At 40.4% G+C, this 13,198-nt stretch overlaps 1 protein-coding gene across 4 annotated transcripts in view; it reads left to right on the top strand.

Moving 5' to 3' along the window:
• The window catches only part of cad (carbamoyl-phosphate synthetase 2, aspartate transcarbamylase, and dihydroorotase), a 98,255-nt gene that overhangs the window by 60,585 nt on the left and 24,472 nt on the right, over window positions 1–13,198 (top strand). For all 4 annotated transcript variants that reach the window (XM_055635507.1, XM_055635506.1, XM_055635505.1 and 1 more), the window contains exons 27-35: window positions 5–86; window positions 267–433; window positions 787–951; window positions 3,528–3,659; window positions 5,759–5,960; window positions 6,613–6,803; window positions 8,456–8,596; window positions 10,872–10,964; window positions 12,551–12,701. In XM_055635507.1, the coding sequence (XP_055491482.1) occupies window positions 5–86; window positions 267–433; window positions 787–951; window positions 3,528–3,659; window positions 5,759–5,960; window positions 6,613–6,803; window positions 8,456–8,596; window positions 10,872–10,964; window positions 12,551–12,701 (1,324 nt within the window). The remainder of the gene's footprint in view (window positions 1–4; window positions 87–266; window positions 434–786; window positions 952–3,527; window positions 3,660–5,758; window positions 5,961–6,612; window positions 6,804–8,455; window positions 8,597–10,871; window positions 10,965–12,550; window positions 12,702–13,198) is intronic.

Raw genomic sequence — 13,198 nt, 5'->3', positions numbered from 1 at the left:
CTAGGCGTTGCGACTGGTAGGTACTAATCCTCCTGTAAAGACCCATGTAGATTCCATGACATCTCATAAATTAATTCGCTTACCAGGTAATGCCAATTATAAGTTTTATTTTTTACTCTTTTCGATTAGTATCTGACCTCTGGACATTGTCTCAAGAGATTTTAATTTTGGTTAGTAATTGGTATTTGAGAAACTGGATTTGTGAAATAGTGAAACCAGACAACATACTTTGTGACTTTAAAAGTAAATGTGTTTTGCACTTTAAGGTTTGATAGATGTCCATGTACATCTCCGGGAGCCTGGTGGGACACACAAAGAGGATTTTGATTCTGGCACTTCTGCAGCTTTGGCGGGAGGGATTACCATGGTGTGTGCTATGCCCAACACAAACCCGCCAGTCGTAGACCTGAACTCATTTGCACTTGTGCAGAAGGTAATTGGCACTTGGAATTTTTATTTTTAACACAGGTTCATGGCTATTGAGTAACCTTTTGAACGATTCAGGCACATTTAAGGGCAAATATTGAAGACGCTCTGCTTCTGATGTATTGATGACATTGAATTATCAGTCCATTTTTTTGTGCAATTGATTGAGGTTTCAAGTTGTACCAAAATAATTCGTAAATCGTCCATTTTGAGCAAAATTAAAATTACAGTATAATTAATGCCCTAAGTCAAATGACAGAGAATCATTTTAAACTAGTTAAAATTTACATTTAGTTTTGTTAATGTAAAGGTTGTAGATCACGAATAACTTTGAAAATATGTTCCCCCCCCCACCCCCAGTTAGCAACTGCTGGTGCTCGGTGTGATTTTGCATTGTATCTGGGAGCATCTCACGACAATGCTGATGTTTTACCATTGATAAGCAATTCTGCTGCTGGTTTGAAGATGTACTTAAATGACACTTATTCAACACTGAAAATGGATAATGTATCCTTGTGGATGGAGGTATAGTAGATTTTAAATTTTCAGTTTTGTAAGATTTAGATTTTGTTATTTTTTTATTGTTTAAATAGAGCTTAATGTAATGGAGTAGCTTCAATTTTCAGATTAAGCATGAATACATTAATGAAAGACACAGTGCCCTCCATAATGTTTGGGACAAAGAACAAACATTTATTTATTTGTGTCTGTACTCCACAATTTGAAATTTGTAATAGAAAAAAATCACATGTGGTTAAAGTGCACATCGTTAGATTATATTTAAGAGTATTTTTATACATTGTGGTTTCACCATGTGGAAATTACAGCTGTGTTTATCCGTAATCCCCCTATTTCAGGGCACCATGATGTTTGGGACACATGGCCACAGGTGTTTGTAATTGCTCTGGTGTGTTTAATTGCCTCCTTAATGCAGGTACAAGAGACCTCTCAGCGTTTAGTCTTTCCTCCAGTCTTTCCATCACCTTTGGAAACTTTTATTACTGTTTATCAACATGAGGACCAAAGTTGTGCCAATGAAAGTCAAATAAGCAATTATGAGTGAGAAACAAGAATAAAACGGTTAGAGACATCAGCCAAACCTTAGGCTTACTAAAATCAACTGTTTGAAACATCATTAAGAAGAAAAATAGCACTGGCGAGTTTACTAATTGCAAAGGGACTGGCAGGCCAAGGAAGACCTCCATGGCTGATGACAAAAATTCTCTCTATAATAAAGAAAAAAACCCAAACACCTGTCCGTCAGATCAGAAACACTCTTCAAGAGTCAGGTGTGGATTTGTCATTGACCACTGTCCTCAGAAGACTTCATGAACAGAAATACAGAGGCTACACTGCAAGATGCAAAACACTGGTTAGCTGCAAAAATAGGATGGCTAGGTTACAATTTGCCAAGAAGCACTTAAAAGAGCAACCACAGTTCTGGAAAAAGGTCTTGTGGACAGATGAAACGAATATTAACTTATATCAGAGTGATGGCAACTTAAGAGTAAAGTATGTAGGAGAGAAGGAACTGCCCAAGATCCAAAGCATACCACCTCAGCAACTGGTGATGTCCATGAATCACAAACTATGTATAAACACTGCTGTAATTTCTACATGGTGAAACCAAAATATATAAAAATGGCCTTTATTAAAATCTGACTATGTGCACTTTAACCACATGTGATTTATTTATATTACAAATTGTAGAGTACAGAGGCAAATAAATAAATGATGGCTCTTTGTCCCAAACATTATGGAGTGCACTGTGGATTGCATCAATGTAAAACATTGATTTGTTTTATTACCATTTCTACATGCTTCACGACCTTTGATTAATATTCCAGAGGAATTGGAGGAGGGTAGATTATTGTTTAAATAGTACAATGCAGTAACTTGCTATTTGGAGACTTCACTATTAGCCCTGGAATTTTGAACTTGTTAGTGGATTCCTTGTTTAGTGCTATACCATTATCCTTGTGGTGAATTCAACTTTTGGTCACATTATAAGACTTCTAGTTGCCTCCAGCCTGCCTTCCTTAACTTTAAACAATAGGTGCAGGAGTAGGCTTTAGGCCCTTTGAGCCAGCCATTCACTGTGATCATGGCTGATCATCCACAATCAGTACTCCTTTCCTACCATCTCCCCATATCCCTTGACTCCGCTAACTTTCGGAGCGCTATCTAACTCTGTTGTTATAAAGACAGCAGACATTTGATCCCATCTTTCAAATTTTATTTTTCTATTTTACAAAAAAAGTTCTTGTGAGATGAAGAGTTCCAGACAACTCTTAAGTTGATTAATCGTTCCGAGTTAAGACTAACATTGATTGCATCCCTTCCATTTCACCAGAGCAAATAGAATAGCATACTGATCCCCTGTTTAAGTCAGAGGTTTGGGATAAAATTTTCTCAGAGATCTTCGTTTCCTCCCACACTCCAAATTGGGTGTAGGATAGTGTTCTTCTTCGTTCGTGTGGCGTGCACAGCCTAAAGTTGTAGGACAACTTGTTCTATTTGATCTTCCGTTTGTGCATGTCGAGTTGATTGCATTAGTCGAAACAGGGCGGACCACGTGAAGGTTGCAATCTTCCATCCCAAGGATAGTGTTAATGTACAGGGATTGCTGGTCGGCGCGGACCCAGCTGGCCAAACAGCCTGTTTCTGTGCTGTATCTCTAAAAAAAACCAAAAAACAGTAAAGTAACAGACCCTTCAGACTCGTAATGTCTGTGCCAAACGTGATGCCAGGATCAACTCTTATCTGCCTACACTTTATCCATATTCCTCATTCCCTGTATATAAATGTGCATATACAAAAGTCTCTGAATGCCGCTATCACATCTGCACCTTGTTCCATGCACTCGCTATCCGCCGTGTCTCCTTTCAACTTTCCATTTCACCTTAAAGCTCTGACCTCTAGTATTGATATTTCAGTCCTCGATACCCTATCTACGCCTCTCAAAATTTTATATAGTTGAAGCATGTTTTAAATGAAATCTCTCGCAGTGAACATATTCCAAATGTTTTTAAATTAGTAAGTGTTCCTATTTATATGAATGTTGCCTAATCATGTAATTTAAATATATTTTACATTTTCAGCATTTTGAAAAATGGCCTAAACACCTGCCTATAGTTGTACATGCTGAAAGACAGACAGTAGCGGCCATTTTAATGGTAGCACAGTTGTACCAGCGTCCTGTTCACATTTGCCACGTAGCCAGGAAGGAGGAGGTAAGTAAAATTGCTAAACTGCACGTTTGTTGTATTATTTAGATAATACATAAATGTTCAAATCTTGTATTTTTAAGATTATTTTATAAACTAGGTGCATTTACAGTGTGTAATAAAATGTGATTTATTTCTATCGAGATAAATATCACTATTTAGAAAATAGGGACAGAAGTACCATTTGTGTTCTTTTGCCACAGGACGTTGAATGGAAGTAATGGAAGCCAGCAGCTTCAACATGCATTGGTGCGGTCACTGTGTTTTGATGCACAAACTTAATATGTTAACGCATACCTTTTGTGAACATTCTTTTAAACTTCGGAAAGTATCTGTACAGTGAGATGATCGTGGCGTTGTGATTGGCAACATGGCTATCTTTGTGTGGTGTGCCAAATACAACTGCCATACTTTTAAAGTAATTTTAACGGTAGTGAAATCTTGATTTGGTTTCAATGTTATCTTGGCAGTGTTAATTTATTTCATGATAAAAGGCCGTGTTAATTTCAGATTTTAAACTGATTGAAATGATGCTTTTATTAGATTACTGGACCAAGTGGGACCCGTCCCCTCAACGTGTGGGGGGGGGGGGGGGGGGGGGGGGGGGGGCTAGAGAGTGAGGAGGGTAGAGGGGGAGGGGGGTTGAGAGTGAGAGTGAGGAAGGTAGAGAGTGAGGGGGGGGGGGGGGAAATGCAAGTGATGTGATGGGGAGGGCATGGGGTGGGGGGGTAAAGAGGATGGGAGGGGTAGAGGCAGGGCGGTAGACACAACCCCACTTACTCCACCCCATCTCCCTCCTCCTCCTCTTCTCCTTCCCCCTCCTCCTCTCCCTCCCCCTCCTCCTCTCCCTCCCCCTCCTCCCCCTCCCTCCCCCTCCCTCTCCCTCCCCCTTCCTCTCCCTCCCCCTTCCTCTCCCTCCTCCCCTCCCTCCTCCCTCCCCCTCCCTCCTCCCCCTCCCTCTCCCTCCCCCTTCCTCTCCCTCCCCCCCCTTCCTCTCCCTCCCCCTTCCTCTCCCCTCCCCCTTCCTCTCCCTCCCCCTTCCTCTCCCTCCCCCTCCCCCTCTCCCCCTCCCTCCCCTCCCCTCCCCCCCTCTCTCCCCCTCCTCTCTCCCCCCCTCCTCTCCTCTCCCCCCTCTCTCTCCCCCCCCCGCCCTCTCCCCCCCCCTCCTCCCCCCCCCCCCCCCCCTCCTACCCCCCCCCTTTTTCCCCCCCCCCCCCCCCCCCCCCCCCCCCCCCCCCCCCCCCCCCCCCCCCCCCCCTTTCCCTCCCCTCTGCCTCCCCCCCCCCCCCCCCCTCCCTCCTCTCCCCCCCCCCCCCCCCCCCCCCCCCCCCCCCCCTCCCCCCCCTCTCTCTCCCCCCCCCTCCCTCCCCCCCCCCCCCTCCTCTCCCTCCCCCTCCCTCACTTCCAGCATTGATTCCAGCACTCTCCTGCCTCTCTCAGCAGTGATCTTAAAAAAAAATTCCAATTGCACTTGCCCTGTGTTGCAAAAGCAATCCAAGTCGAGTCTTGATTTTTTTTTTAACTTTAATCGGTAATATGCCGAGAAATAAAGCATAAAATGTTCAGTGAAAGTGATCACGGCCTCGAGGGGAAAAATGTGAATCGGAATATATAAAAAATCTTGTGAAAGTTGGCATTTTTAAAGCTTTAAGCAAACAACGTGTCAAATATAGGACGTGTCATTCAGGCTGGTCTCTGTTAGCTGAGTCATTTGAAGCTGGTGGTTTTAATTTCAGGCTTTTGATGGTTTTAAACTTTAATCAGTGATAAGTTGAGAAATAAATCATGAATTTGCAGATAAGGTGCTCCCGGCCTCGAACAGGAAAAATGTTATCGTTACCACATCGTTTTTTTGCAAAGATGTAAAGACAGCCACATTTATACACACTAACAAGATCAGAATTTTAATAAGTATATGATATGATATAAGTTGTCCCAAGTTTATGACCGGGTTCCATTCTCGTGCACTGGTTGTAACCCAAAATTCAACCACGGACTGAATTCCCACACATGCTTGCAACCCCTTGGCAGTGGGCAGGTCTCTCAAACACTCATATATATGGGCTGTGTACAAATAGTGATATTTCATTTGTTTTGTCCATCAGATCCAGATTATTCGAGCTGCGAAACAGAAGGGTCTACAAGTAACCTGTGAAGTGGCTCCTCATCATCTTTTCTTGAGTGAAGAAGACCTTGAAATTATAGGCCATGCCAAAGGCCAAGTTAGACCAATGTTAGGTACTAAAGAGGACGTCAAAGCACTCTGGGACAATATGGATGTCATTGACTGTTTTGCGACCGATCATGGTAAGTAACTGAATCGGCAAACTTTTAATTAAAAATTTATTTTTGAATTCAGGGGTAAAGGGAGAAGCAGTAGGAATGCTTTCAGAAAAATCTTAAACCTTTGTACAACTTTGTAATCTGATGCATCCTTTAAAATCTGCAACCAACCGTTTTATTTGCTATAATTTTTGCAGTTGCCATTCTCTGGCGATTTCTCTGGGTGTAGCTGTGCAGAATGGGTTCAAGCTAAAGCAAGTAACTACACAAATGGCAGTATGTAGAACTGAGATATCAAGTATTTTTGCTGCCATATCTGTTTTTACATGGAGCTGCTTTCACCTAGAACATAACTAAATTACATTAGTAATTTACTTTTGCTTTCTTGTTAAAGGATATTCTCACTAACAATTGGTTATTTTATTATAACGAAAGCTTGAAATCATTTCATATTGCTAAACTTAGTACTGTTTGGCGTATATTTCCTTGATTAATTGAATGGTGGTGCTGTGATCATTTGCATTTGATTTACATAAATTAGCTTAACTGATGCCATTGGCTGCCATTGATGTTTTCTTCTTAAGCAAGGATTTGATCTAGATCTGCAACAGTAGTGGGTTAGGTAATTGTGTTGTACGTTAATGTTCATTTTATGGTTTAATCTCCACTTCTTCAGCTCCGCATTCAGTTGAAGAGAAGAACAGCGAGATGCCACCACCAGGTTACCCTGGTTTAGAGACCATGCTACCACTACTCCTCACAGCCGTCAGTGAAGGAAGACTCTCTGTTGATGATCTTGTGAAAAGGCTGTATGAAAATCCTCGGAAGATCTTTTCATTGCCAATTCAAGAAAACACTTATGTGGAGGTGTAGTTTAACTTTTGAGAAATTGTGGCTGAAACTATTGTGAAATAAACTTTTAATTGGTATTTATGCATGTTCATTCAAGCTGATCAATTATTTGTCCCGCTTTTCAAGTATTGAAAAGAGTATAATTTTAGAAAGTGTAAGATTAATAAGATTAATTTGGCTGACCTGCAAAGCATATTCGTAGGAAAGTGCCCAGTTGATTTGTTGTGTGTGAAAAGTATTTGTATCTTGTTTTATAATTCTTTGAAGCATTTGCTAGGGTATACACCTCTCAACACCAATCGATATGTCCACACCAGCTGCTGTCCGCTGGTCAATGCCTTGAAAGAGAGCAGTTGAATTAGTTAAGTTGTTTAATGTTAATGCCAAGGCCTGAGTCAGAGTCATGAGAACAACTGCAGTTGGATGGAGAGAAAGATATGAACAGTTCATTTAAGTGGAAGTGCTTGGAAAATTCATTGCAAAAACTAACATAAAGTGAAGCAGCCTGTACAGCTTGGGTACCACAAAACGTGGTCAAGATTGATGCAGTGTTTTCAGTGAGTTATCCTGATCCACATTGCATCATCTAACATCTGCCTTCCTTCCTTCAGCTGACAAGAAAAGCAACACATAGATTATCCTGATGAAGAGAAACAGACTGTCATGGAAACAGTTCACTCTGTTTTTCAGGATTTCCTTTGCTTGCTTCTGCCAAGGTTGCGTGGGTGTGGGAAAAGTCTGGCTCCCAAGTACTGAATTAAAACATTTTTGGCACAGTGCAGAGTCCATATTTTCACATGAAATGGAAGGCTATTTGGCACGTCATATCCGTTTTGGCTTTCCAGTCTTTTCTGATTTATCCCATTTGCACTTAGATGCTCTTCAACTCCCCTGATTCTCCTGTCATCCACCTACCCTGGTGGCAATTTGCATTAACCAATTAACCCAACAACCATCTTGTTAATGAGATGTGAGAGAAATGGGACACCTGGAGAAAAGGGCGAATGTACCAAGCGCCCGCAGACTGCACTGGAGGTCGGGGTTGCACCTGAGTGTTATTAGCATCACTGCTGTTCGGAGGCCGAGTGGCTGGAATGGGAGCATGATGGCGCTTGGACTGGTAAATAAAAGGGACTATAGCATCTTGCTGACAGAATGAGGGTTAGTCAAGGCCATTTCTCAAACTGCTTTTGATTGTTCTCAGTGTTCTGCACAAGACAGACGCTTTGTCAGGAGGACAGAAACATAGAGAATCTGTGTGGCTCTGGAAAATGGAATATCATTTTTCCGCAAGAAAATGTGGAAAACATTGGGAATATTAAAGAATAGAGAAAGTAGAAACAAAGAACAGCAGATGCCGGTTAATACACAAAAGGACACAAGTGCTGGAGTAACAGCAGGTCAGGCCGCATAAGGCTGCACACAACTCAATATTAAAACATTTAAATGAGAGGGAACACAAAGTGAGTATGAACTGTGAAGGCTGCAGAGATGCTTGAAACAATGAATAGCAGATCTAATGAGCTTAGATCTAATGATCTAATTTGCTAAAGAGCAGTATTTTGTTGTATGCAATTTTCTTTTTATTCAAAAGTGATTTAAAAAATATGTTGGAATTATAATGTCATATTGAAACAAAACTGAGTCTGTGTTTTGTGTATATTTAGGTTGATTTGGAGCAAGAATGGATTATCCCATCATACATGCAGTTCACAAAGTCTAAGTGGACACCATTTGAAGGAAGAAAAGTGAAGGGAAAAGTCAGGAGAGTTGTACTGAGAGGTGAAGTGGCCTACATTGATGGACAGGTAATCTCTGGATTCTGCAGTACTGACAATTTTATTGAGGTCCTACCTAAATCGCAGGATTGTTGAAATGTTATAATATGAGTTCTCAGTCACAGTGGGCTACAGTGTCTGGTCACTCCCAGGGATGTTTAAGTGCCCATCTAATCCCCAAATCTCAAGCGTGGCTTTTTCTGCAGCAAACTGCAAACCAATCAGTTCCTGAATTGAAGCACTAAACTTCAGTGCAACAAGGAATGTGTCATCATATTCAAACGCTCATCATGGGTTAACCTACTCATTCCATAGTATTTGGTGTTAAACTGCTTCTCCTCCTGAAGATAGACACAAAAAGCTGAAGTAACTCAGCGGGACAAGCAGCATCTCTGGAGAGAAGGAATAGGTGATGTTTCGGCTCGAGACCCTTCTTCAGACTGGTTAGGAATAAGGGAAACGAGAGATATAGACGGTGATGTGGCGAGATAAAGAACAGTGAATGAAAGATATGCAAAAAAGTAACGATGATGAAGGAAACGGGCCATTGTAAGATGTGTGTAGGGTGAGAGAGAGGGGAATGCCGGAGCTACCTGAAGTGAGAGAAATCAATATTCAAACTACTGGGCTGTAAGCTGCCCAAGTGAAATATGAGATGCTGTTCCTCCAATTTGCGTTTAGCCTCATTCTGACAATGGAGGAGACCGAGGACAGAAAGGTCTGTAGGAATGGGAAGGAAAATTAGTGTCCAGCAACCGGGAGATCGGGTTGGTTCACGCGGACTGAGCGAAGGTGTTCTGCGAAACGATCGCCCAGTCTCCTTCTGACATGGTTTCATTTGGTGACAATTAATAAAAGTCAATATTACTTTTTTGCTAATATCCTTATTTGCAACTTGGTTACAATTTGGGTTTTTTTAAACTTCATCCAGTAATTTAGGGAGGACCTTCTGTATTGTCATAAGTGTTTATTATTGTTATCAGCTTTATTTTGGCATGCAGAACGATGCTTTCAGTGAACATCTGTTTGGTCTTTTATTCCTCTATAGTACCAGAGGTTGGAATCTCATAAATTGGCTTTTAGTCTATTTTGTGTCAATTTGTCCATCTCTAAGCTTCTATGTTAGGGTGACTTTGATGTACTATTACAAGATTGATATACTGCTGAACTTCTTTCTTTATTCTGATTCTATTAGTACAAGCCTTGATTTATTAAATCTACTTTAAATGTTAGTGCAATTACTATCTTTTCCAACTTTTTGAGATGTAAAATTTACAATTGGGTCTTGCATCTTGATGCTTTCCCTTGTCACTCACTATCACACATACTGACATGAAGCAAAGCTGAAATATTTATGAAAAACTCATTATAAATTGACTACGTAGATTCTCCAATTATAACTGATAGGAAATGTACTTCACAGCTGCTTGGTTTATTTTACAAACTTCTTTTCAAATCCAATGTTGCCGAAAACATTGGAGTCGGAGTCACAGTGTGGAAACAGGCCCTTCGTCCCAACTTGCCCACACCGACCAACTTGTCCCAGCTACACTAGTCCAACCTGCCAGCATTTGGTCCATATCCCTCCAATCCTGTCCTATCCTTGTACCTGTCTAACTGCTTCTTAAATGTTGGGATAGTCCCTGTCTCAACTACCTCCTGTGGCAGCTTGTTCCATACATCCACTATCCTATGTGTGAATAAGTTACCCTTCAGATTCCTATTAAATCTTTTCCCCTTCACCTTAAACCTATGTCCTTTGGTCCTCGATTCACCTACTCTGGGCAAGAGACTGTGCATCCATGACATTTTTCACACTGATATGTACACTCCATTTAATGGCTCACTTGATAACTTCATAGAATGTGGTTATTCGGAGGAAATGCATAAATCCATGTCACTGATTCTTGGAACCCCCATTTTTACACAATATTCTCATATAATGATCATTGTTCCCTAAATGTTCCATGGCTACAGGGTCATCAATGCACCTATTTCTCATTACACAGTACTATACATGAAATAATTAGTTCCCTCAGTATCTCGTCAAAATAAACTGTAAAAACTATCCCATGAATTTGTTCTTCACACAATAGTATTCCATGTTTATTGTATTATCCTTGTTTAATACACCTCTTATGACCTGAACATCCGATGCACCATTTTACCAAAACTCTTTGTCAACCTGTGTACCACTCCCAGTAATCAATTATCAATCATTGTCTTGCATTAACTTTGTGATTATATTGTAGATCCTTTGTTTCATGCCTATGAAAATGTGCTGGATTGTAATGTCTGATTACAGGTGTTAGTTCCTCCAGGCTATGGACAGGATGTGAGGGCATGGCCTTTGGTGGGTGTCTCATTGCCGATTCCACCACCACTTACTGCAGTAAAGGTAAAGTTTCAATTCCAGCACAGATTATTCTGATTTAATATACTTCATCTAATCTTTTGTGTAAAGCATTTTCAGTTGTGAGGTAGTGGTCAGTACAATTAGTGATCAGAATGTAAAGAATAACTAAATATGATGTTGTACCAATGCTTTAACTTTTAATTTCTTGGTTCTGTGTCAGTAGTTTAGTCATTGGAACATATTGAGGAAACACAAGTTGTTTCTTTCGAGTCAAATTCATTGCTAATGAACCTCATGCACCCCCAAACGAATTTTGACTTGTATTTCTTGAGTGTCCAGAAATAAAAACATGATTTTGTTTGATGGGGGTGGGGTGTGGGCTAGAAAGATGTAGGGAACCCTTTCCAATGACAGCAGGCAATCAAAAATACTCCTGGGCAATCAGTAAGATACTTGCTTAATATTTAGCTCAACCTTGGTACCTAGCAAGTAAGTGATTTTGCCACTTTCAACAGTTTGCAGTGATTTGGTTCTCATTATGTAGGTCTAAGATATTTGGTGACAGTGAATCTTGTTGTTACATGGTTTATATTTGTGCTCGTTTTGAAAAAATTCTGCTGATACACTGGTTTTGCTCTATATTCCAAAGTACTTGTAGGTGAATTGGCTACTGTTAATTACCCCTAATGTTGGTAATTGATAAAAGAATCAAAGGGAGATTGACGGGCACGGAAGAAGGGATAAATTGCAGGGCTTCAGGACATCAGCATGGGAATGGGATGAATAGGATTGTTCTGCTGGGGATTGGCGTGGCCCAGAGGTTTGACTGGTAATCTCTTATGTTAGTTAGCTATTTATTACCATGCATATAGAGATACAGTGAGATGTTTGTTCTGCATGTTATCCAGTCAAATCACATTATACATGAGTACTATGGATCCTTTTCTGGAACAGCAGGTACAGAGTCACCAAGTTCCGGTGTCATTTTGCGACCTGGAAGTCTGAAAAGTCCAAAATGGCAAAAGGAAATATGCAATTTCTTACTTTCTCACTTTAAGTTTGGTGGCACTGGATCAATGAAGTAGGAGTCGGCCTGGCCCAGTGTGATCCCCTGTTTGGCTGCACTTGATTCACTTGCTTATCCAGCTGCTATGTGACAACCTGCACTTGGGCTTTTCTATCCCCCGCAATTTTGGCGCGGCCGTCTTCTCCTCCGATTTATTTACAGCAATCCTAAATTCCTTCCATTGGCCTATAAATTAATGTAAATTAGATATACAAATAATATTCTATTCTGATTCATATGTGCAGAAGGTTAGGACGCCTAGGCTATTTAAAAATGGTAATCTTTCCTTAAGAAATGGGCGTTTGACTATCCAACACACTACCCGTAAAATCACATAAGTGATTTCAAAAAAGATCCTTTTTTTAAACTTTTGAAACTAAAGTCTATCAAACTCCTTCAATATTGCATTGACGTCTTGAACATGACATTTGTGTGGCAGGTATGCAAGTAATTTCCCATAGGTTTCAGTCATTGGCATTTAAGATTTCTCGTTTACCTTATCATACAAGACAACTGATTAATTTACCTGCAAGGTATCTGCATAATTATTTTTTCTTTAAAGACTCCAGAGCATTCAAAGCATTCAATTCAAACTGAAACGATCCGCACTAGGCCAGCAAGCCCACGCAGAATGACTAGTGGCCCAGCTGTGGATGCCAGGTTCCATCTCCCTCCAAGAATCCATCGCTCTTCTGATCCTGGACTTCTAAATGGTAAGTCTTAAATTTCCTCCTCCATTTGTGATGTAACATGGTCTTGCGTAGGATAATATAGGTGGCATAAACAGTATGATCAATAGATGGCCTGGAATTTTTAGTTTTGTTCGGTTATGCAAACAAAATCAACTTAAAATTCAATATTCAGTTCAATATCTAACTTTAAAAAATCTTCTGGTTAAAAAGGTAATTTTCCAGTTTCTTTTATTTGCGTAAGTTTTCAATTGTGTGGTTAGTCTGGTGATCAGCCGTAAAGAAATGCAGCGTATTTAATCTTTTCACTGACATAAGGAAGTGAAATGCAGTTATTCAAGGAGATAGTTGGAATCTAGCAATAATGATGTAATTTACTATCCAAATATCACTTACAGTAAGGAATTCTTACATTCAACAAATCAAGAAGCAATTACAAAATATAAAATGTGATGGACCATTGACGTAATATTATGATAGATGTTAAAATATCAAAGACATTGAAAAAATAATTATTCATT

Source organism: Leucoraja erinacea, chromosome 5, assembly GCF_028641065.1.
Source record: "Leucoraja erinacea ecotype New England chromosome 5, Leri_hhj_1, whole genome shotgun sequence".
In the NCBI taxonomy this organism is placed as follows: Eukaryota; Metazoa; Chordata; class Chondrichthyes; order Rajiformes; family Rajidae; genus Leucoraja; species Leucoraja erinaceus.
This window is presented reverse-complemented; position numbering and strand designations above follow the sequence as displayed.